This window comes from Anomalospiza imberbis, chromosome 8, assembly GCF_031753505.1.
Source record: "Anomalospiza imberbis isolate Cuckoo-Finch-1a 21T00152 chromosome 8, ASM3175350v1, whole genome shotgun sequence".
Taxonomy (NCBI): domain Eukaryota; kingdom Metazoa; phylum Chordata; class Aves; order Passeriformes; family Viduidae; genus Anomalospiza; species Anomalospiza imberbis.
In genome coordinates, this window is record NC_089688.1 from 17,959,647 (window position 1) to 17,981,685 (window position 22,039).

Below are 22,039 nucleotides of genomic sequence, written 5' to 3' on the forward strand. Positions count from 1 at the left end.
GAATGATCTCACTGTTGCTGTGGCTCTTGCATTGTAATTAAAGCCAATGCTGTTGTTATCTCTTTAGACATGCATGCTGTGCCTGCACCTCTTAGCTCACTTCTTGTGCCTACAACTGTCTGCTCTTCTGAATAACTCCATTCACCAGCATCATTTCGTTGATGGGCATCTGCCGTGAAGGGACTGAGGTCCAGCATGACGTGCCGGGGCGTGTGTCCAAACCCTGGCTGCAAAGAGCTTCCCACTGTTACTCATTCAGGGGAATGCCCATGAGCTCAGGGAGAGCACGGGGTGCTTAGCAGGGACAGGCATAAACTGTGCTGGACAGGCAAACAGGTGAGTGCAGATAGGTGCCTGTTCTGCTGGATGTTGACTGCCTGGGCTGAATCTTGATCAAAAATTCCTGGAGCTAACAGTGTCTTTTGTTCAGTCTTTTGACTGAATGCCTCCCAGATGTTCCTTTTTCATCTAGTTTTCCTTCAGTGATTATTTCCAACTGCTGTGCAGTTTGGCCTGAATTTAGGAGCTGATGATGCTCCAAGTGGTGCTGATAAAGCTGCTTGTAGGAATGGGCAAAACAGCAACTCCTTGAGATGGCAAAAGACTGTCGCCCCATATGAGCGTGCCCAAACCTCTCAGTGACAGCAGAAGCAGTAGCACTGATGGTCCCTTGTGCCCAGCTGTCTTGTCTCAGTATTGCTCATCCTTCTCCCATTCCCAGGGAGCCCATGCACACACCAAAAGGTTTTGAGAAATCATAATCTATTCACTACCCCAGCACATTTGCCTGATCAAGATTACCAACCTTAATTCTCCAGGACTTTGTCCTCTACTGCTTGTAGCTTAGCATTTCTTGTGTATTTTCATCTTTATTTCCCACAGTGTACTGAAATGATGTATACTGAAATATTTGTTCACACAAATAAGGGAAGGTGATAGCTTTCCTCCCTGACCACATGCTCTCTCTTCTGTTCCAAGTCTTAATTAAAATGATACTGCAGGAAGCAAATCAATTAACAGATAACTTACAAGATGCTTTATTCACTTACACATGTACACAAAATTACTTACAAGTATCACATTACTGCTTTAGTTTATCTGTTAGCAAATGCTGCTAATGAACTGCAGTGTTACTGACATGGGTAACAGACACCTAGGAGACCAGGGAAAGTATTCCAATATATCATTCTTCTGTCAAAATAAATTTTATATTTTGTTGTTCAAAATGTGTGGAAGAATTACTATCCAGTTTCCTTTGCACATTTGACAAATGACCTGCTTTGTGAATGTCAAAAAATGCCTATATTGAGATCCCTTTAGTTAGCCACAAGTAGTACAGTAGCTTATTCTTTATAAAAACAAATTTCTGATATATCTGTTCTTATGCTCTAACAGTATGTTTCCTCTAAGTCCCTGACCCAGCACATCAGTTCTGCTTGATCTGAAAGTTGATTACAGGACAGGAGGCCTTTGTCTCCATGACTTTTGAGTGATATTTCTTAATAACACTCAGAATTTCTAGGTTGGACTTCAGTCTTACAATTGCTTTCTTTTTTTTTTTTCAAGTTGGATTAAATCTCTTATATTAGTGGAGAGCTGGAAAGAATTTTATTATTTTTATTATGATCTGCCACACTGAATGCAGAAACAGGTATAAAAGTGAACTTTAAGAATGGTAAAGTGAGGGATTTAAAAAAGCCCATATGTCTATAGACTTTGGCTTGAGCTAAAAGGTTATGAAGATCCTATTTATTTACAGGCTGTGGTCTTTGTATCTGGATAATGGTAATTTGCAATAAAATAGTGTAACATCCTGTTTGGAGTCATCCTGTAATGCTACAACATACAGCTCTGCCTGTGAAATACTGGGATATTACTTAACTCAGTTTGGCATGCCATCTACCTGAGGCCCCCAAGCCTTGAAGTTCTGCTGGGTTTCCTGAGAGAAGCTGTAGGAATAGCAGAGGATGCTGGCCAAGAGTTCCCAAAGCTCTCACAGCTGACACTGGCTGCCCTGTCTTCACAAGGTGGAAGAAAAGCCTGGGTTTAAATACAAAAATCTCCCTTTTTTCTTGCACCTTGTGATGACAATGTTATATACAGCATTCTTGAAAGAAGAGGATTAAACAGAATAGAACCAAAACCAAAGCCACCGACTCAAACTTTGTTAAAAGTTGGAAAGTGTTTACAGAATAACTTGGGTTTAAATTATTTAAACTACTCTAAATGTTCTGAAACAAAGCTTTAACTTTTCACTGTAAGAAACTTATTATTGGAGCCAGGTGAAGTAATTTTGATATAATTAAGTCCACCAGAACATATAAGGCTAGAACAAGAATAAAGATGCTGGGAAACTGAAATTATTCACAAATTCTGATTGAATTTAGTGCATTGTTTTATGCTAAAGAAATAGGGATAGGGAAGTTCTGGAAATAACAGATTAGCTTGTTTGTACAATGTTGACATGAAGTATCAACAGAACATGAAAAACATTATTTCAAAAGGATTTTTTAAATTTAAACGGCCATAATTAATTTTAAATGGTTGGAATCATCACTAACACCTACAAAAGACATCAGTTCTAGATCTAAAAAAGATAAAACTTGAAATTAATGAAATATTTTCCTACCCAAAACATGTATTTCCTGAAATAAATGAGAAGCCTTGTTTTGTTCTAACCTCAAATGAATGATTGTCCAAGTTGCTGAAATAATTATTTACTTATCTTGAAATATGGGTGTGACCATGAATTCTGCTGCTGAATTATATTGCCACCTTTCTGATTACCTGATATTTAACTGACTTTAGAAATCAATAATATATTTATCACAGAATAAAGAGGATCTATTAGTGAACAGAGCCCATTTATTTTATTTTCCTCACACATCTCCTCCACAGATATGCTGAGGGGGATTGCAGGCCTTTTGGGTGCAGGTTATTGAAGTTAGCTGCACTATAAGCTCTTCCTGTAAACAATCAATCAGCCTTTCAACTGAAGAACAGAGAAAAGGATTGGTATTGGTAAGATTCCTGCCTGTGCACAAGAGACTTCTATTGATCCTCAGACCAGGTAACTGTTGATTGCAAAAGGGTTATTGATCTCTTGTACTTTGGTTTCTTATTGCATTGCTGTCATCTGTGAGAAGAAAGAAAAATCACAGGTTAACAATAACTCTCTGGCTTTGGTTTTACCTGGATTATCCCAGGTAAAACATCATTGTAAAAGCTGAGCTGCGAGATACTCAGATAAAAATCACAAGAATTCTAGAAAATTATTAATGAAGGTGCTGGAGTTACATTCATGAAGTTCCTTTCACTTACCTTTCTTTTACTAGATGTTTCTTTGTACCTTTGGAGGCATCTGTTTATCCTAAGTGAATTAACAGAACAAATGCATGCTTGTGGCTGCTGTGGTGACTTCCAGATGCCTTTGTCACTGCCAGGTAGGAATCCACTAGCAGCAAGCCATGCATTTTCAGGCAGCATCCCAGGGCTCTCTGTATTGCAGACACTGGACTATTGTCATTTTGGGTACTTCCCGCTGTTGCCTTGCCACAGAGTGGGGAGCAGCTCCTGGATCCCTTTTGTGGAGCATCTTCCCAGGAGTTTATTACCTGGAGTGCCTGCTGCTGTGGGGCAGCTGCATAGGGCAGCCAGCCTTGCAGTGTGGGGAGAGTGGGGAGCAGCTCCTGGATCCCTTTTGTGGAGCATCTTCCCAGGAGTTTATTACCTGGAGTGCCTGCTGCTGTGGGGCAGCTGCATAGGGCAGCCAGCCTTGCAGTGTGGGGAGAGTGGGGAGCAGCTCCTGGATCCCTTTTGTGGAGCATCTTCCCAGGAGTTTATTTCCTGGAGTGCCTGCTGCTGTGGGGCAGCTGCATAGGGCAGCCAGCCTTGCAGTGTGCCTGGGCCCTGCACCGGGGAACTCCAGGGGAGCCACTGGGAAGCTGCGGGACAGCACAGTTAAATTACCTGCCTCAGCCCATGCAGAGTGCCCAGCAGATCCGGGCTGTCAGCAGGAGCTCAGGGTAACCCACAGCCTTTAGTGCTGTGTGACCTTTCCCTAGGTGGATGTGCCTCTACAACTGTGGGTCTGCCCACTATCACGCTGCCCGTGCCACCAGCACCCCCTTCCCCCAGAACATACCTGTTTTGGCTTGATCCCGTGTTTGACCTGCAAAGTGTCAAGAGTGAGCTATTACTTGTGACTTTCAGAGCCATAATCAAAGGTGAGAATTCAAATGACTAACACATTAGAGAACACATTAGAGTTGCAGAAATGCGGGAAGTTTTTTATCTTTTCTTCACTGCTCTAAATCTTTTATTCAGTTTTGCTCCATCTAGTGTCAGTGCTTGGGAACACGATCTTGTCTTGCAGCCCTCGACTTGTTTATATTAAATCTCACGACTCCACAGGGAAATGAGCTTCATCGTAGTCCCATTCCTGCAATACTACCTCAGCATTTTCTAGCATTTGCTAAAGAAAACTGTCATAGGAGATTTAGTAGGCAGGGACAATCCGTGCTTCACATAATTTGCCTCAGCCTTTTTTCCTTCTCTGAAAGAAATTTTGCCACTCATGTCTTTTAGAATGCTCTGCCAAATTCTGTTCATGTGGAATTCGCTGCCCTGTTAGTGTCTGTAAGATTTTGATTCTCATCCTTCCAGTCTGACCTGGGCATACAGTCCATGGGAGACCATATGGTGAGACATAGGCTGGAATCAGAGGCATTTTTTCTGTTCTGCTGCTTTTCCTCCCTTATTTCCTTCTCTGGTTTGGGGCTGGGGTGAGTCAGCACAGCTCTGTAAGGGAGCAGTGCCTGCACTGCCTGCAGCACAGTCACAGCAAAATTCCCATTCTGCCTGCTTTGCCCAGCCCTTGGGAGCTCCCAGGGCAGCCAGAGAAAGTGTCTGCTGCTGGAATGCAAGGACAAAGGCTCATCACTACCTGCCTGCTTGCCTGGTGACCATTCTGGAGGTACCTGGGGCTTGTCTCAGCCCTCCTTTGCCTGTGCTAGTCTGGTACTTTGCACACACAAGGGATTTCTTTTAGTGACACAGCCCTGACATTACCCAAGATGTAACAGTTATGCAATAATATTTTTCAGCTTGTTGCAGTTCGTGGCAGCCCTTTCCCAGAAAGGAGAGGCATTTCAAAACATAACCAGGGACCTGATATAGGCTGTCCTTATGAACTTGTCAAAAATTTCGTCACAAAAAATAACAGCCTGTGAAGTGCTACACAAATTTTTGTCTGGATCTATAGCCAACTTTCAAAATACAATATTTTTCCCACTTCTAATAACAGATTAATACAGAGCAGGCCAGTGCAAAATGATATGGGCTAACTGAGGTGAATCAGCAGTTGGATGAGGTTCTCCTGCCTGTGTCACAGGAGAAGAAGCTGGCAGGGAACTGCTAGGAAGGGCAGTTCCTAAGTGATTGCCTAAGTGGTCTAATCCTAACTCAATTCTCTACATGTATAAAGAGAAAATAAGAGATTGGTTGGGAGGCCAATGCTCTTCTCCATATAGTCCAATGCAATTGGTAAGTTACCCTGAGATAGTGGCTGTCTTCCCATTTTTGACAATGCCAGTTCCTGCAAGACAGGACAGTCCAGCCTTCCCTGGCACCTCAGCTGTAATATTTTAGCACTTCTCTTGTGCCAGACGTCCTTGAACAGCCTGGTACCTCTGAAGATTATTTTCATGTTCCACCACATTGATTTTTGGCAGGGCCAGTTCCCTGAGACAGTAGGGAAGGCTGTCACCTGAGCAGAACATGCAGCTGTGCTGGGAAGGGGAGAAGTGAAGCAGGCCTTTCTCTAGACATGGGACATCCTTTGCTCCTGTGCTTTGCTCTCCTCCAGGGAGTCATGGAACCTCATTCACAAACACTTTAAAACGTCCATTTCTGCCCACAGGGTTAGTTACTCTTCTTATCCCCAGCTTCCACCTCTCCTGTGCCAGCACAAGCATTTCAGTGTCTGTGTAGAAATAAGACTTGGGAGTCAGCCAGGTGCTCTTTTAATGCACACACTGAAACACACACAAAAAACTAACAACTTTTCAGACAGTGTTTTTCCTTTAGAAGACCATGCAAATTTTCTGTTGACTCTGTGACCCTCTGCAAAGTGTCTTTAAACCCCATTTAAATCCATATGGAAAGCCTTTAAGCCCATAAACTTCTGTGAACTGCTGTGAAGTACACCACAGATCCCCAAGCACTTGCAGCAGAAGTCAGCATCGCTTTGTGGTACTCATTGATTTCTTTCAGCTTGCTATTTGTTCTCTGACACCAGGCTGTAAAGTACACAATGAATATGGAGTGTGGATGATTATAAGCAACAATCAGGAGAAAAACAAACAGCTGTGCTGATACTTAGTGCAGGTTGTTCAAGGCAGAACTCTTGGACAGTAAGAGATCAGGGAACTGAAACAAAATGATGCGATAGACTGTACACATGATCTTAAAAAAGGATCTGTAAATAATCTTATTTTCTGAGATGGCACTGACAAAAGTTCCTAGGATTTGAAATCAGTGATTCTTTTTTCATAAGTCTAGTGTGAACTTGTGTGCAGAAATTAAATGTGGTACATGAAAACCTTTGAGTTGGAGTATGCAGGAGCTCTAATTCGATGCTGTTCTTGTCTAATACCTGCGGCACCCCCGAGCTTCTTGCGTCAAGAGGCCTAGGTTTGTGTTGGTTTTAAGCTGTCATTTAAACTATCATAGCAGCTTTCATTCCTAACTAATCCCATGTTGTCACTTCTCTGACAAGCCCTAGGCAACACAGAGTTACTCAGTTTGTTTGGCAGACTGGTGCTGCCAGGGAGCAGGAGGCTCTTTGCTCGGTAGCATCTAATACTTGAGTTACCCTGGGTGCCTGCTGACAGGCGTGAAGAGGGTACTCTTCCAGAAACATTTCACATTTTTTTTTTGTATCCAGACTTGCAGCAGCTCTAGGGAAGGGTAGAATTACTCGTTCAGTGCTGGAATCATTTGCACCAGCAAGTTTGCCAGCAGTGACCACGACGGCTGTGGAAGGAATTGCCTCTGACAGGTGTCTGAATCTTACCAGGAAAGCATTCTCCTGACTCAGCACGTTTGGCACCAACTCTTACAATCAAATTATTTAGAGCTATTCAAGACTAGCCCCAAACAGTTGTGCAGAGGGGTAGGAAAGAGTAAGGATTCTTCCCTGTTTGGCAGCTGTGAAAAGGTCAACCACAAAGGCAGTCCCCAGATCCAAGAGGCGAACAGGCACCCTGGGCCAGGTGCCCTCCCAGGGAATGTGGAGGGTGGCCAGGGGAGCAAAAAATAGCCAGAAGTGTGGCTCTGCCCATCAGGCTCATAGCTGGCATCAATGACATATGCTGTATCATTGAAATGTGTTTAATGAATTAATCTCACCCTAGAAGTTTGTGCCATGCATATGTGTGTAGTGTGTGTGTGTATATGTATATATATACATAAACTGTCTTTCAGGGGCTGTGTCTGTATTCCCTCAATCCAGGAATGGTGCTAAGGGAGCTGAGAGCCTACAGAGTGTCTTACTGCTGCTTTTTAAAGCCAGCTGTCCCCAGCATAGTGCAAAGCTTAATGTCCTTGATTTTGAAGTGTGTGATAAAAATATTAATTTCATTTTATGGAAAGGGTAACCTGAGCCAGGGACTTGTCCAAGGTTGTTCAGAAGAACAAGTTCAGCTAGACAGGGCAGTACCAGAAGTAGGAAGAAAAAACAGTTTATTACTCTAGTCACTGGTGACTATTGCCTCAACACAGGATGGATATTGACATTTTGTTTATGCAAATGTATATTAAAAGGATTTGAGACAGCCATTTTTGCTGAGATTATTTGCCCGTTTTTTAACATTTGCACTCATGTGAGGTTGTTTAGTTCATCTCTACTCGTCCTTAAATTTATTTGCAATAGCATGCATGATTATGGCATTTGTGAAGCTTTAAATATTTTCCATTGAACTCAATTCCCAGGATGAATGCTGAGGAAACCTAAAGCAGTGAATACAGCCTTCAGCCTATCAACCACCCACTACTCCCTACAGTGCTGAGCAAGGAATTGGGCCTGTTCTGTGTAACAACAGGGCCACACTCATCTTGTGCAAGTGGTATCTACTCAGTGAAGTGCAAATGCACTTCTGCCTAAGAGAACTGGAGCCCTCCAAGCTGTCTTCCACTCCCATTCTCGTGACAGTTCTTCACTACTGGTTTTAGGCCAGGTGGCAATGTGAAGAGAGGCTCTGTAGTCAAAACAGATCTCACAGGAATAATTTGTGACTGATTTTGCAAAGCTTATTTGGATCATTGGAGAGGTTAAGTGTCATTGTTCACTCTGTTTTTCCTTCTATGTAAACCACTGACAATTTCTGAAAACTTTGTTGATGTGATGATTGAACTGTACGTAGAATATTCTACTCGTCAGAATGAAAGACCTTGTGAAGGTCTGCTTGGGAAACCAAGAGTGGCAAGTGAAAGAACAGCTTAGGGCATCACTGAGGGATGTTAAGAGAATCCATTCACACAGAGGTGTCAAAGATTCTGCTGCATCTACATGACTGGTCTGCTAAAGATCCAAGAAGATCAAACTGACTGCATGGTTTAAAATATTCCTGGGACAGGAAAAGAAAAAATAGGCTTGTTTTAGGAGAGCACGGATAGATGCAGGCAACTTGCTGCTGGGCTGTGGGCTGAACTTACAGTGTTACCTGTGAATAGCTGGCACAGTATCTGAGGGGCTGCAATGCATTTCAGTGCCCAGCATCCTGGGAAACCTGTGCTGTCCATATTGACCCTTTTCCCTTGTGCATCACTCTTTCAGTGACACTCTCAGACAAGGCTAAAGTCTCTTTTTTTCAATTTGTATTTATTAGGGATTTTGGTTTGTAAATTTAGGGACCATTTTCCAAAGGACTCCCACATGTGCCTTTTTCAAGTACCCACTCTAGCATCAAAACTAGATCTCCAGTTAAGTTTATTTGTGAGCTCAGACTCCAGTGACTGGACAGACTGTCTCTCTCATTTGCAGGTGACGAGACTCATGTCTATGTTTTTGGCTTCCTGTTTGTTAAATGATGTGTTCTGCAATTCACAGTGTTGTAGACCAAGTTTGGATCAGAAAAAGCTCTTCTCATCTCCAAACCAAGATCTTTGTCTTTCTATCTGACTTTAAACCTGTTTGAAGGATATGATATTTTTAGATCAGATCTTGTTCACTGTCCCTGCCTCTCAGGCTACAGACCTGAACATGACAGAATGCTAGGAAAAATCAATCAGATCTTGTTCACTGTCCCTGCCTCTCAGGCTACAGACCTGAACATGACAGAATGCTAGAAAAAAGACTCTTGGTTCAGATATTTAGGCTGCCATAGTTCTGGTAGTTGGAAGAAACTGCCTCTCAGCACTGAAACCTGCACATGATTGCCCAAACCTAGTCTTTTCCATGTCATCAATCTGTGATTATATTTTCAAAGTGGATGATTTCACCTCCTATGCAACGTGTGGCACTGTTTTCAGTGCTTTTTTAGAACATATTGGAGGCTTTCAAAGTGCAGTAACATTCTAAGACCTGCTCCATTTACCTAAAGAATGCTACAATTCTCAAAAGTGTCCTGTGTTTCTCAAGCACAGTCTAGCAAAGGAGAGAGAAGTTGGTCCTTTGAAAGTCAGGAGGGAAAATATAAGAGAATATTTAGATGAGGCTTTGGATAGGAAAAGAAAATCACCAATACGCTTGGCAAGCACCTCCCACGCTCCTTCTCTCTTCCATAAAACTTCAGAAGAACTTGTGTATTACATTTAGAACCTGATTTTCTACTGAATGATTTACATGGAGTCCTGTAGAACCCAGTGAATGGCATGGGGAATTTTATGTGTGCTGTTGCCCAGGATGTGTTGACAACAGATTCATTTGTGGCAGGTTTAAAATATGTACCTTTTCCTTTTTAGTAAACATTCTCTGTCTCTCCACCCTTCTCCTTGTCTCTGTATGTCTCTTTCTTTGTCTCCTGTCAAAATAAATCTGGCTGACATGCACTGTAGTTAACTCAAAATATTGCCAGCATTAAATGTTCCCAGACATTTTTATGAATACATTAAACTTGCATGAAATTTTAGGCATTATAATTTACCAAGCTTACACCAAGATGGCATTTGATACTGACATGAGCTATTAATTAAAAAAGAGGACATTAAATAATTGTCAGTTGACATATAAATTGCTGTTTTGTTGGCTGACAGAATCTTGCCTCAAGCATTTTTCTTCTCAAGTGTTAGTAAATATCCCATTGAGTTTAAGGGCAACCCATTGTGAATTGATTGTTTAAATCTTAATGTTATGTACCTGACTAAATAAAGTGGTAAATTCTGTTAATTATTTCACAATGAGCTGTCAGTATCATGTGAGTATCAAAACACTTGTGTTTTAAGTATTTTGGAAATTATCAAGGGGGATGCATCCGAATACTTCCTGATTTTAGTGGAAATCTGTTCTTGGAAGGGGTCAGTTAGGTTCAGTACCAGCTAACTGGGGTTCTGACACAGAGGATGATTATCTGCATCAAGACCTTCAGCTGGTACGAGGCTGAGCAACTCCATTGTCTATGGAAGTGCAGTGCTGGGTGATGCCCACTTGGAGTATTTCCCAGCTAGGGAAATATTGAGTGGCTGGTGGCATTTGTAGGAATAATGATGCAAAATTTAAAACAAAATTTGGCTGAAGGTGAATTTTGTTGAGTGTTCTATCAGTTGGATTAAGTATTTTTTTTTTCTAAACAAGCATTAATAATCATCCCTGGTCAAGCAGAAAATGAAGCTGTTTGCAGAAGATTTTCCAGTTCTCCTGTCCAGTCCTAAAGGGATGGTGTCTCTTAACACCATCATGAAGGCTTCAGGTTGTCTTTCCCTGAGGGATTCAGGATGGCTATATGGTTGGTTGGAATAAATCAGGTGATTTCAGATAATGGACTTCACTTTATCAGAGGGTTTTCTAGGACTAGCCACTGGTCTAAAAATTTCATTAAATAGAATTTCCTAGGGAACTGAGGCAAGTAGGTAAAATCAACTTAGACCTAATTATCATATGTGTCTCTGATGACCTAAATAAATCCTACTAAGTATTAGTTTATTAGGGACATTTTAAAATATTTATATGGCTCTGGTAGTATTTTTACTGCCAGAGGTTTCCTCCAAACCAGTAGAAGGCTATTCTGTTTCCACAGATTATCAGCATTATAGAATCCCTTAGTGACCTACCAGAGAGTAATACATAGATGCCGTGAAGTGAATGAGAACAAAGATTTGCTAGTAAATTACTGATTACCACAGTAGAATTGAAAAGTACACTGATTAAGAAGTGACAGTGGATTTCTAAGTTTTTTTCTACTTAGCCATAAAAGTGTCATCTTTAACATAAATAGTTTTGCCCCAGAATATTGTGGAATTAGAGTTTCTCTCACCAGTCAGTGTCAGTGGCTCTAAGGCAAAATGTTTCTGTATTGTGTCACACTTCCAGCCTTAAGACCAGAATTTTGTCATGAAACTGGAAATTTTAGTCTATCTTTTAGCAAATGGCTGCAGACTGGGATAAGGAAACATCAAAGAGGTCAATGTAAAGTCACCACTAAAGATGTTAAATTTTGCTGCCACCACAAAGTCAACCACTTCCCCTAGAAAGATCAGAGGATGATGTAATAAATGTTCAGTCTGTCTCTGAAGGAAAATACGACACATAATAAACAGCAAAGAGGGCTAGAGAAGTCCAGTGTGGAACAGTTCATAGATCATCCTGTCTGCATTTCACCCAGGCAGTAAATCTACCACTGCCTTCTGTGTTTCTTCTTGTCTTTGTCCCTCTCATCCCTTTATTCTCTTTTCTCTTGACTCTGGTCTCTGGCTTTTCTATTCTGGCTTAGCTCTTTCTCCTGACTTTCTTGTTCATTGTTCTGTCTAAAGTTTACCAGGTACTCTATGTTTGTTCTTCTGACCTTATCATAGTCCTAATCAATTTCAGGTTAATGCACAGAAATTGCCAGAGTCTTGCCAGAGAATGGTGTGTTACTAAAAAAGGAAATATTTTGTGCCAGTTACGCTGAAGGAGTGTCTCCCTGGGAAAATAACGTGTGCTTCAGGACTGAGGCCCTTCTCTGTCAGGCACACAAAACATTGAAGCTGCTGCTACAAAGGGTGTTCTTGCTTTGGTCTTTAATTCAGTGTTTACATATGCTGTGCTCTCTTTATGAGGAATGGCTGTGGTGGGGACATTCTTCTATCCAGCTCTCTGAGAGAGGCCAAAAGCCATTTCTGAGATCACAGAGTATAGCTGTTGTCTTCCCTTGATGAGAATGCTCGTTAATTGATGTTTGGGGTTTTTTAGTCACTTATAAAATGTCTCAAAGGGACACAAGTGTCCACATTTGTAGGTTACCATGAGCCAACAGACAACTTGCAGTCCAGGGTCTCTGCTCCTGTACATCCCTTCCCCACTGCCTGTCCTTGAGGGAGATGCAGAGTGGCCATTGCCTCAGAAGGCTGGCTCTGCTCTCCTGCTGGTGAACTGCTCAGGTGCTCAAACCCTAAAATGGCCTTACTCTTTCTGGATAAGGGGGAGGAAGGTGAAGGGCAAAGAGGCATCCCTCCCAGCAGGAATGATTACTGCATGACCCTGACTTATAAGAGCCTAGAGTGAAGGGAGTTTTCAGAACTGAGATGCAGACACAGTAACCTTAGATGAAGCCATTTACTCAGAGTTTGCTGTTATTATGCATAGTACAAACAAATGAAAAAGAAGCTTCATCACAAGTGTTTGAAGGATTTTCATTTTAAAAAGAATCTCAGTCTGCTAGGTTTTCTTGTGTATTTCTGAAATGTTGAAAAGCAGTTAGAAGAAAATTCCTTTTCCCATACAGATTCACTAGATATCCCAGTCCTCTAGAGGCTTGCCATGTGTGCAATCATTCCAATGTGGGGAAACATCATGCATGATGAGAGAGAGAAATTAAAAGCTGTGCATAACAGAAAACACAATTACTCTTACCTTCTTTCCACTTTGCCATCTGACTCTAAAGTGAGAAGAGGAAAATGTGGTTAGCTGAGAAACAAGGAACAGAGTGCTGATAGGCCTCCACAGAATTTGTGATGAGGCAACCAGGAGTACATAGGTACAGCTGATAAAGATTCAGCCATCCTTTCTGAGGCAAAACTCTTTGATATTAGTTGTGTCATGCAACTTTCCTAAAGCCCTCCTTGATTCTTCCAGCTGGAACATCTCATGATAATTTTCTCAGAGCTGTGTCTTAGTTAATACTTTGTCTGGTTTGAGTTTGGTTGTAGCATATCCCCCAGGTATCATGAGAAACAACTTTGAGGCTGAAGAATAGATTTGGTTATAGTGAAATGTGAATCTGCAGTTCTAGGCAGTCCAGCAATTCAGACACTCTTAAAATAGTTCTTCACAGGAAAACCAGAGCTGTTGTACATACACAGTTGCTAACACTGATGCTCAGATCTGCTGTATCACAAGATGAGGAAAGCTAGATCTATGGAAAAGGGATCAGGACTATTTTTTCTTACCTCCAAAGTCGCTGTCAATCATTTTGGCTTTGATCATGCAGATTATTACTGCTACAAAACAAATTGCTAGAACTGCTCCCAGAGTAACTCCTATAATAACATATGTGTAATCTGCAAATATTGAAAACAACTCAGTGAGTATACACCATTAAATAATAAATACATTATTTGAGTTTCAGATGTAACACATCCCTAAAAAAATGCCGAGTCAGAGTAGTTAGCTGAGAAGAGTCTGAGTCTATTCTTTAAAATCCCTGCGTACAATGAAGCCATGTGAACCTGTGGCTAAGGGGCTCGAGGGTGTTTTATGATGATGAGCAACTTCAGCTTTTGGGGTGTGCAGGTATAAGCTGAGTTTTAGAGCCAGGGCTTTACTTACACCCCAAAAGCAAAATCCCCCATCCACACTCCTTTGCCAATCTGCATCCTTCCAAACTGTTACTGCTGCTTCCAGACATGCACATGCACATATCCACCTTCCTGTCCCTTGCCTTCTGCCTTGCCCAGCTGTTCTGCCTCTGTAAGCTTTTGCTGAGAGGAAGGGGAATTTGCAAGTGTAAACTATGTGTTGTGATTTGGCATCACTGTGTGTACATAAGGGTTGCATGTCAGGCAGGGGGGTGCCTGTGTTCAGGATCTGAGTCCCATGCTCTGTCCTCATACACGTAATTTAGAGTCAGTCACATGACAGGACTCTGCAGCATAGGCAACTACAAACTCACAGTGTCTTCTACACCTAAAAAGTATACGAAGTCTTCTAAGGACATTCAGTTTTGTTATTTTGCCTCTAATTTCCTGCCTGGAAGTGTAAATCCCACCATGAACTCACCTATTTCCTCCTCTGGGTTTCCAGAAGCATGTACCTTTGCTCTCCAAAAATCTGGAATGGAAATATTTTAGCCTGTTAGGACATTGAGCAGAATGCCATTTCTGGCTTTTTCCAAGGGGATAGTTGATCCTAGGAAATCTTAGGATAGAATCTGAATGAATAGAATCTGACTAATGTTATCCGTCAAGTTAATGAGGGCATCCCAGTTTTTGACCAAAAGAGAAAATACAATTCCGAAATTTTATGTTGCCTTAGCACTGTTTCCATTCCATAGTTTTGTCACCGCAAGCCAGAGAGCTCTATACAAGAGAAGCTGCTATAAATCAAGGAAAAGATTACAGATGCACTAAAGCTAATAAAACACCCTAATAAGTGAGGATATGGCATAGCCCAACACCCGTTTTCCCATGAACCCCAGTCCTGCCTGGAGTTCCAATCTTCCGAATGTGATTTATTGCTGGCAGAGAAGAGTCTTTTGCAAGCAAATCTTGTAGGCTGGAAACAAACCTTTCCAGAGAATTCTACACCACATTTCCTGTTCATGAAAAGGACACCTCCCGGCCCTTCCCTTCTCCATAAAGCCGCTGAGCCATGGTGCCTGATGCTCAGAGTGTGCAGGCCCTCAGAATGGTGTGGCTTTGAAGAAAACGATTCCCACATACTTTAGCAAGAAAACAGAATCAACTTTTTTAAAAATGAGAAAAAGGAGAGGTTGTGTTTAGTTTTAATGTTTCTTGGTTGTTATAGGAATTTGTTAAAAATGTACACTTGAATGTTTTTTCAGTGAAGGATATTTCCACCAAGGCCTTTTCAAGTGGCTCCAAATGATGTAACTGATGTGTAGCTGCATGAGGTGCTGGACCATGAGAAGCTTTAAAGGCAGATATGACTCCTGCATTCTAAACCTGTGTGCTGCTCAACGCCTGCCTCCTGCACATGCTTCAGGCACAACACAAAGTCACTGCTCTTTGGTGGGGTGACAGGACATGGGGCACCTGGAGGGGACACAGCTGCTTTGCACTCAGCATCATCTTTTCATTAGCATTCCCCACCATAGCAGGGAATCGGGAGGGAGTATTGGCTGGCTGAAACCCAAGTAGAATTTCAGTGTCTTAAATGCACTCAGTTTTCCTGCCGCTAAGGTGTCCAACATTGAATGTCCCAGCTCCTCCCCTCCACGTTTTGTGGACAAAGAATTTTATTTTCTTGAGGTTTTGGGGTCTGTACTTTCATTTGTTGGCCAGTAAAATGAATGCTAGAAACATGACTGCTTTTAAGCTTGAAGCACAGTCCTTACATTCCAAAACAAGGCATTTTGGCATCTTTACAGAAATAATCTTATGTCTGCTTTTCAGACTGCTAAAACTCTTGAGCTGAGTGTGGGCCCTGGGGCTTCCAGGGTTATGCCAAAAAAATCTGATATACTGGGTGGCTTATAACAGATTTATTTTTATTTCCTGGTCTTAATCGCATTTCTATTCCCAAATTTTAACAAATTACAAATCAAGCTTCAAAAATCTGGAGAAGAGCTTGAGTTTAAAAAAAAAAAAAAAATTGGGAACTCTAATTCAGAGCTGAAAGTCTTTTTTTTTTTTTTGCCAAACTTTTCTACATAATGAAAATGTCTGGGAACTTATTTTATACAAGCAGAAATGTTTTCTCTCCAAAACGTCCATGACATTCAGAAAAGGAGTTGTAAGGGGTAGAGAATCTGTGCTTATAATGGCTATACTAAATGACCAAAATCAAAGTTATAAAGACAAGGAAATTTAAAAAGAACAAAAAGCTCTAAGGCTACACAGTGGGCACAAAAAGCATAGCTTCTGTTTTTTCCATATTAAAAACTAGTCTCTTTGCTCTCGCCTGTGATTTTATTTCATTATAAATTTAAAAAAAACACCTTTCTTCTGTCCCCTTAATTATTCTTTGTGCTCATATGAAAAATGTTTTAAATTCATGCATAATAAAAGTGATATTGTATTACTTCTATTATCCTAATGATCCTAATACATAGGCCTTAATGTATGCTTTCTAATGGAATTAAACCAGTGACAGATTATGTGTTTTATGGCAGAAATAATATTTTACATGGAATATTTTATGTAGGTCAGTTTAATATATTGAGATTAAATTATTAGTTTCTTTTTAAAAAGAGAGGGAAATTCCTGAAAATCCACAAGAATAAAGAGAATATTTTCAATTCATACTTTCAATATGCTTTTAATTAAGGTTTAATATAATTTACTGGATGCTGCTTAAATACCGCTTGCTGTCAAAGACTGTGTTAGGTGGATTCTATTTGTTTCATTTTTTTCTTGGGCAGAAATAGGTGGATTAAGTAATTCAAATACACAATTTTCTGTTTGATCTTGATCTTATCTGCAGTTTAGATCTTTTGGGGACGTACAAAAACCTCCCATTTGGAGGGGGGTTAGAAATGATGGCTTAAGCTCCGCAGTGCTCTAGTCCCAGTGCTGGATTTCTGACTCTCTCTGTCGGGAGTTTAGACTTACACTCACGTCTTGAATAAACCCTCTGGACTTGCAGAGTGTTTGCTCCTGTGTGGAAGAGCCTAGCAGATGAATTTGATACCCGCGCTCGAGTGACTCGTGGATCGTTTTTCAAAGAGTCTCGAATCCAGTGGCGGTGCTCTTTGCCCTGTGTCCTGGCTCGGGCACGGTGTGCAGCTGGCACGGTGATGGGGATGTGCCCCCGGCTCTGGCAGCACCGGGAGCCTGCCGAGATACCGGGCTGCGCCTCCAGCCGCTGGGGAACACCTTTGGTGAGTGTGCTGCTGGCAGAGCCGGCAGACGAGACCGCAGGCTGGGTGGGCCCTGCTCACAGGTGGGGGCAGTACAGAGAGGAACGGAGATGCCGGGGGAGCCGCGCCGGCTGAGCGGAGCCGGGGCCGGGGCCGGGCTCTCAGCGGGAAGCTCTCCCTGCCGGCCGCACTCACTGTGGCACAGAGTAACGCTGCCGCTGTGCTTCCCCGCGGCAAGGTAGAGCTGCTGAGCACGCGATGGACCCGCAGATAAACTCACTGGGCTGGGAGCCTCCGGTCTGTGATCTCGGGGTGACTGTGGGCAGACTCAGCCCTCCCCAGACCTTGCTGCACACAGAGCTGAGCCGAGCAGAGAGCAGCGTCTGTGTCACGCTGCTGTGCCTGGGCTCTCTGCGACACGGCTCTGCTCACGCAGTACCTTGCTCAGAGGTCAGCTCAGCCAGGAAAACGGTGCAGAATGCAATTTGGGCATAAAATCAGGGAGCAGGAAGAGCTCAATTTCCCCGCCGGATTAGGTATTGTAAACCATTCCCAGCCCTAACCTGCAGTGATAAACAGCAATGTGTGCCTCGTCTTTCTAAGTACACGGCATTTGCCTTAGTCCCTTTGCTTGTTAACTCCTGCTTCCACGTGACTTTTTTTCCCTTCCTCCAACAACTCATATTTCTCCTCATTGCAACAGATAATGGCTGGTCCTGTGGCATTGCAGCAGCCAGGAGCTCACTGCCATTTATAATTGAGGCAGCAAAGAGGAAAGGAAGGAAATCTCTGGGAGCCCCAGAGGCAGGGTAGAGCACTGCTGCAGATCTGCGGCCAGCTTTGCAGAAGGTGAGGCAGGAGCCGATATCCAGTGGATGCAAGCTGGAATAACCGGTCTGCATGTCTCAGGTGGGGCAAGCTGCTCCTGTGGGATTCCCAAGGTGTAGATGGTGATTTTCAGTGAATGTCTGCATGAAGCAGGGTAGTATGGGAGGAGGTAAAAACTGAGGCTTTTGCCACCAGAGGGTGGTGCCTTCCCCCTTACCAAACGTCCAGGGACGGCAGTAGCCCATGGAACTGCTGCCAGCTCCCCTCTCCCGTCAGAGCACACTGTCCCAGCGTTCATATGACCCCTGCTGAGGTTTCCTAGCCATGAGCCCCGCTTCTTCCCTGCACAACGTGGAGATGAGTAAGAATGAAGTAAGTAAGAAACAAGTTGTGAGAAAGCCCTGCTTTGGGCCAGCAGGGAGCATTAGAAGCAGCGTGAGTCAGGACCGTGAAAGTCCGGTGAGGGAGAGTCCAAAAGCAGCTTGCAGTCAGCATGCACACGGGTCAATTTTCCCTCAAACTCTACTGAAGTACTGTTTCCTGTACAGGGAGAAGGAAACAAAGTGCTAAACAAGGTGCTCAGCAGGTGCACATCTCATCTGCAAAGCTGCAGGCATTTAATTTCACTGTGCCTTCTGGATTGTGCACAGCTGAGCCCTTTGCACCCAGAATAGGAAATGTGAGCTAGAAAACTCAGCAAAGTACCCCACTGGCTCAACAAATGTTTTTTCTCCAAGAAAAAAAGTTTTACACAAGATATAGACAATTAAGCTAGGGAATAAATAAGCCCATCAAGCTCAGGAATAAAAGTTCTCAGAACGAATGGAAAACAAATAAGTTAGATCACTTACGTAAGAGAAGAAGTGCTGTTGGTGCTGATATCCAGCTTGTTAGTAAGGTCATTATGAAGTTGTGACACCAGAGTGATTTCACCCAAGTGTTCATGAATTTTGCTCTAATGCAGTGTCGGAAAAAAAAAGCTAAAGTAGGTCACATGATTATTGAGAAACTACAGTCACATCCTGAGTAGTTAGATTTGCAAACAGAAGTTCCCTTTTTTGGGTTTAAGCTCAATACATAAACAAACTTGAAAATGTTTTGTGGGGAAGGTGGACAGCCAACAGTCACAGCCTGGTTCAACTGTTTTGCTCTCTAAGGCACCTTTAAACAAAAACAGTTATTTTTGCATATCGAAAACATCCTGCCACAGTGAATTTGTTTCTGCTGAAATCTTCTAAATCCGTGGATAACCAAGTGGATTTTCTGTCTTAGAAGAAGAGTTTTCTGAGGCATTCTCTTTCAGTATTGCTAGCTTTCTTATGAACTCGAATACTATCATGTTTTCAGCAGAGCACTTTTTTGAATATTTCCCTTTCACAATCAGCTTTTTCAGGAGTAGAGAAGCAGCACACTATGGCTGCTAAACCATTGCAAGCCAGTTCCCAGACAGTAACTTCCTAGAAAAATATCTTGATGTCCCTGTCCTATTTTGCTGTGTGAAGCATGGGTACAACTGACTGAGTGTGGCAGATATCATAGAAAGTATTTATTTCTTCTTTGACCTGTAGTGTTGGTGTGCACACACACATGTATGTGTGTGTAGTTCATTTTTGCTCTTTCTCCGCTCCTGGTTCTCTATGGGATCAGAGTCGGAAACACCAAAACCAAGCAAACAAAAATCTCTTCACTAGCTGGATGGGAAAGATCAGGGTCCTTGTAAGAAACCTCCAGTGTTTTTGTACCTCATGTTTCATCTGCAAATGATCCCATGCTTCAAGGTTCCTGCAAATCTCTTCTAGAAGTAAAAATCAGGAATGTCAGCTTGCTTGTTTTGTTTTGGGGTTTGGTGGTTGGATGTTTTTTTATTTGGAGTGATTTTGCTTTGTTTTGCTTTAGTTGGTCTAAATCTTGTTGCTTCTACTGGCCCAAATCAGCAGTCTCAAGTAGTTTCAGTATTTCAGAGAAGGAACTAAGCATCTGAGTATCTGGATGAAATCTCTGAAGCTATTTACTTTATTCCATTGCTACTTTTCCATGAATGCTTTGAAGAGCTTAGCTAGGTGACTGCACACAGCTGACTGGGTAAGCTTCACTGTTCTTGTTCACAGCATACCTCCAGTGAGGAAAAGCACTCACCAGAATAAGACAGACTTAATATAATCCTGCTTTCTAATAGGTTTATTCTGATTCTTGACCAAATTGGAAATGTGGTTTCAAGCACCATCATCATTATCAGCCTTCCCTCTGTTCTTCACCACCCAGCCACTGGGCAGGATATATATGTTTAATTAATTCTACTTTTACCTTCGACCTGTAAATCGTGGGAGTAATCTCAGATTTATATGTTATATGAATAACAAGGATTTCTCAGGAGACCCTATCTTGGTGAAAGAGGCTAACTGTAATTTTCAGCTGTGAGTAATTGTATATAATATAATCCTAAATGATTTTTCTTCTGTAATTTCATTAGAGTTTAGAAATTTAATTAGATTTTGAATCACTCTGAAATAAAGTAGCAAAACACCCAGAGACTAAGTGCAGTGGTTATTTTGTCCTTCGAGGCCAGAATTCTTGGTCTCAAATTGGCATGTGTTCATTAGGAGGAAGTTTGCAGAAGTTCTTGATATATTATTGTCTTTCAGAATGGACTCTGAATAGGTCTTCAGAGAGCATTAGAAGAGCACACAATTATTATACAGACTCTTTTTGAGGTTTAAGATCATCTGCCTTTCATATACTTAATAAAAATATGCCTCTAAAGTTGTTTAAGAAACTGTGGAGATAGGAAAGATGCTACTCCAGTGCCTCAGTGCTCTTCCTGGTTTATTAGCAACTCCAGTACCTGTGTATGATGATACAGAGAGGAGCTGTTTGCTTTACTTTAATGATTAGGTAGGTTTACGGTTATTTTTATTGCTACACATATGAACTGTCATGGTGGCTGTAATTAGAGACACATTAAAATGCTGTTCCTTCTATTCCATCTGAGGTTCAAAAGAAATCTGTCCTGGCCAACTTTGATTCTCTGTGGAATTCATTCTATGGGCAAAAAATGGACTTAGATGGCACTGTACAACATGAAGCAAAGACCAGTGCAACAGCTTATGATAGCATGGGGTGCCACGACAGTTATGGGTTCAAAAAGGAGATTCTCTTAAAAATGAAAAAAACAAATGTTGTGAAATGAAGAATTTCAGCAGGACAAAGCAGACAAATATAAAAAAGCTCTCTCAATAATGGCAAGCTAACCTATTTGAAAAGAAAGTAGTAGGTCCAGTGAAATGGGATGCAGTCCCAAAGTGAAAAATCAAAAAGAAACACCCTATATAAGCAGAATATTCTATCACAGACTGACCCATGCAAACATTGCTAGCTGACTCATGTCAACATTCTGTTGACAGGATTCCAGCATCCTCTGTGTTGGCCACTTCAGCTAGACAGGAGTGAAACAGTTCCTTGATCTGATCCAAGGGGTCATTTCCTTTGTTTCATTAACAGCTCTTGATGAGAACTCACCATCTCACAAATCCAGCCTCAGGTTCAATATATGCTTTCAGAGTATGGCCAAGTAAATCTTGAGTCTAATTGAAAAAGGTTATTGGAAAAAGATTGAAAGATTTTGTGCACTTTGCTTGATGGATACCATGGTGATTAGACAACCTCAGGCAGCCTGGTGTGTGTGGATGTCCTGCCTTCCAGTTACATGTCATGTCACATCATGGAACAAATTGAAGAAAACATATTCAGGCTGGCTACTGCCAAAAAATCAAGGTGGTTTTGCTATGGGCATCCAGAACAAATGGAAACTATGCTTGAAAACTCACAGCTGCTCTTCCTTTGCTATTTTCTCCATCACCCCCTCTGTCAGGGCTCTGAGCTGCTGGGACAACTGGAAGGGATTCCACATGGCAGCAAGCAGCAGAATCACAGATGTTGGGTGTGTTAACAAAGGGAAACACGCCTGCACCAGTTATTTAATGCTTTCCTCTCTTGGTGTTAAGGAATATTGTGGGAAACCACTCGGCATTCCAATCTTG

The 22,039-nt window shown here is 42.0% G+C and overlaps 1 protein-coding gene across 2 annotated transcripts; it reads right to left on the reverse strand.

Annotated features, from left to right (window-relative positions):
* Positions 1 to 1,013: 1,013 nt before the first annotated feature.
* TMEM273 (transmembrane protein 273) lies at positions 1,014 to 19,000 on the reverse strand. Of its 2 annotated transcripts, XM_068197580.1 has the most exons (6): positions 18,854 to 19,000; positions 14,414 to 14,464; positions 13,585 to 13,695; positions 13,049 to 13,073; positions 4,145 to 4,171; positions 1,014 to 3,136 (listed from the first exon to the last, which is right to left on the reverse strand). In XM_068197580.1, the coding sequence occupies exons 1-6, from the start codon at positions 18,945 to 18,947 to the stop codon at positions 3,133 to 3,135; spliced, it is 312 nt and encodes a 103-aa protein (XP_068053681.1). In that variant the 5' UTR covers positions 18,948 to 19,000; the 3' UTR covers positions 1,014 to 3,132. The 2 variants fall into 2 exon arrangements, with proteins under 2 accessions (XP_068053681.1, XP_068053680.1); XM_068197579.1 differs by lacking the exon at positions 13,049 to 13,073.
* Between the last annotated feature and the right edge of the window lie 3,039 nt (positions 19,001 to 22,039).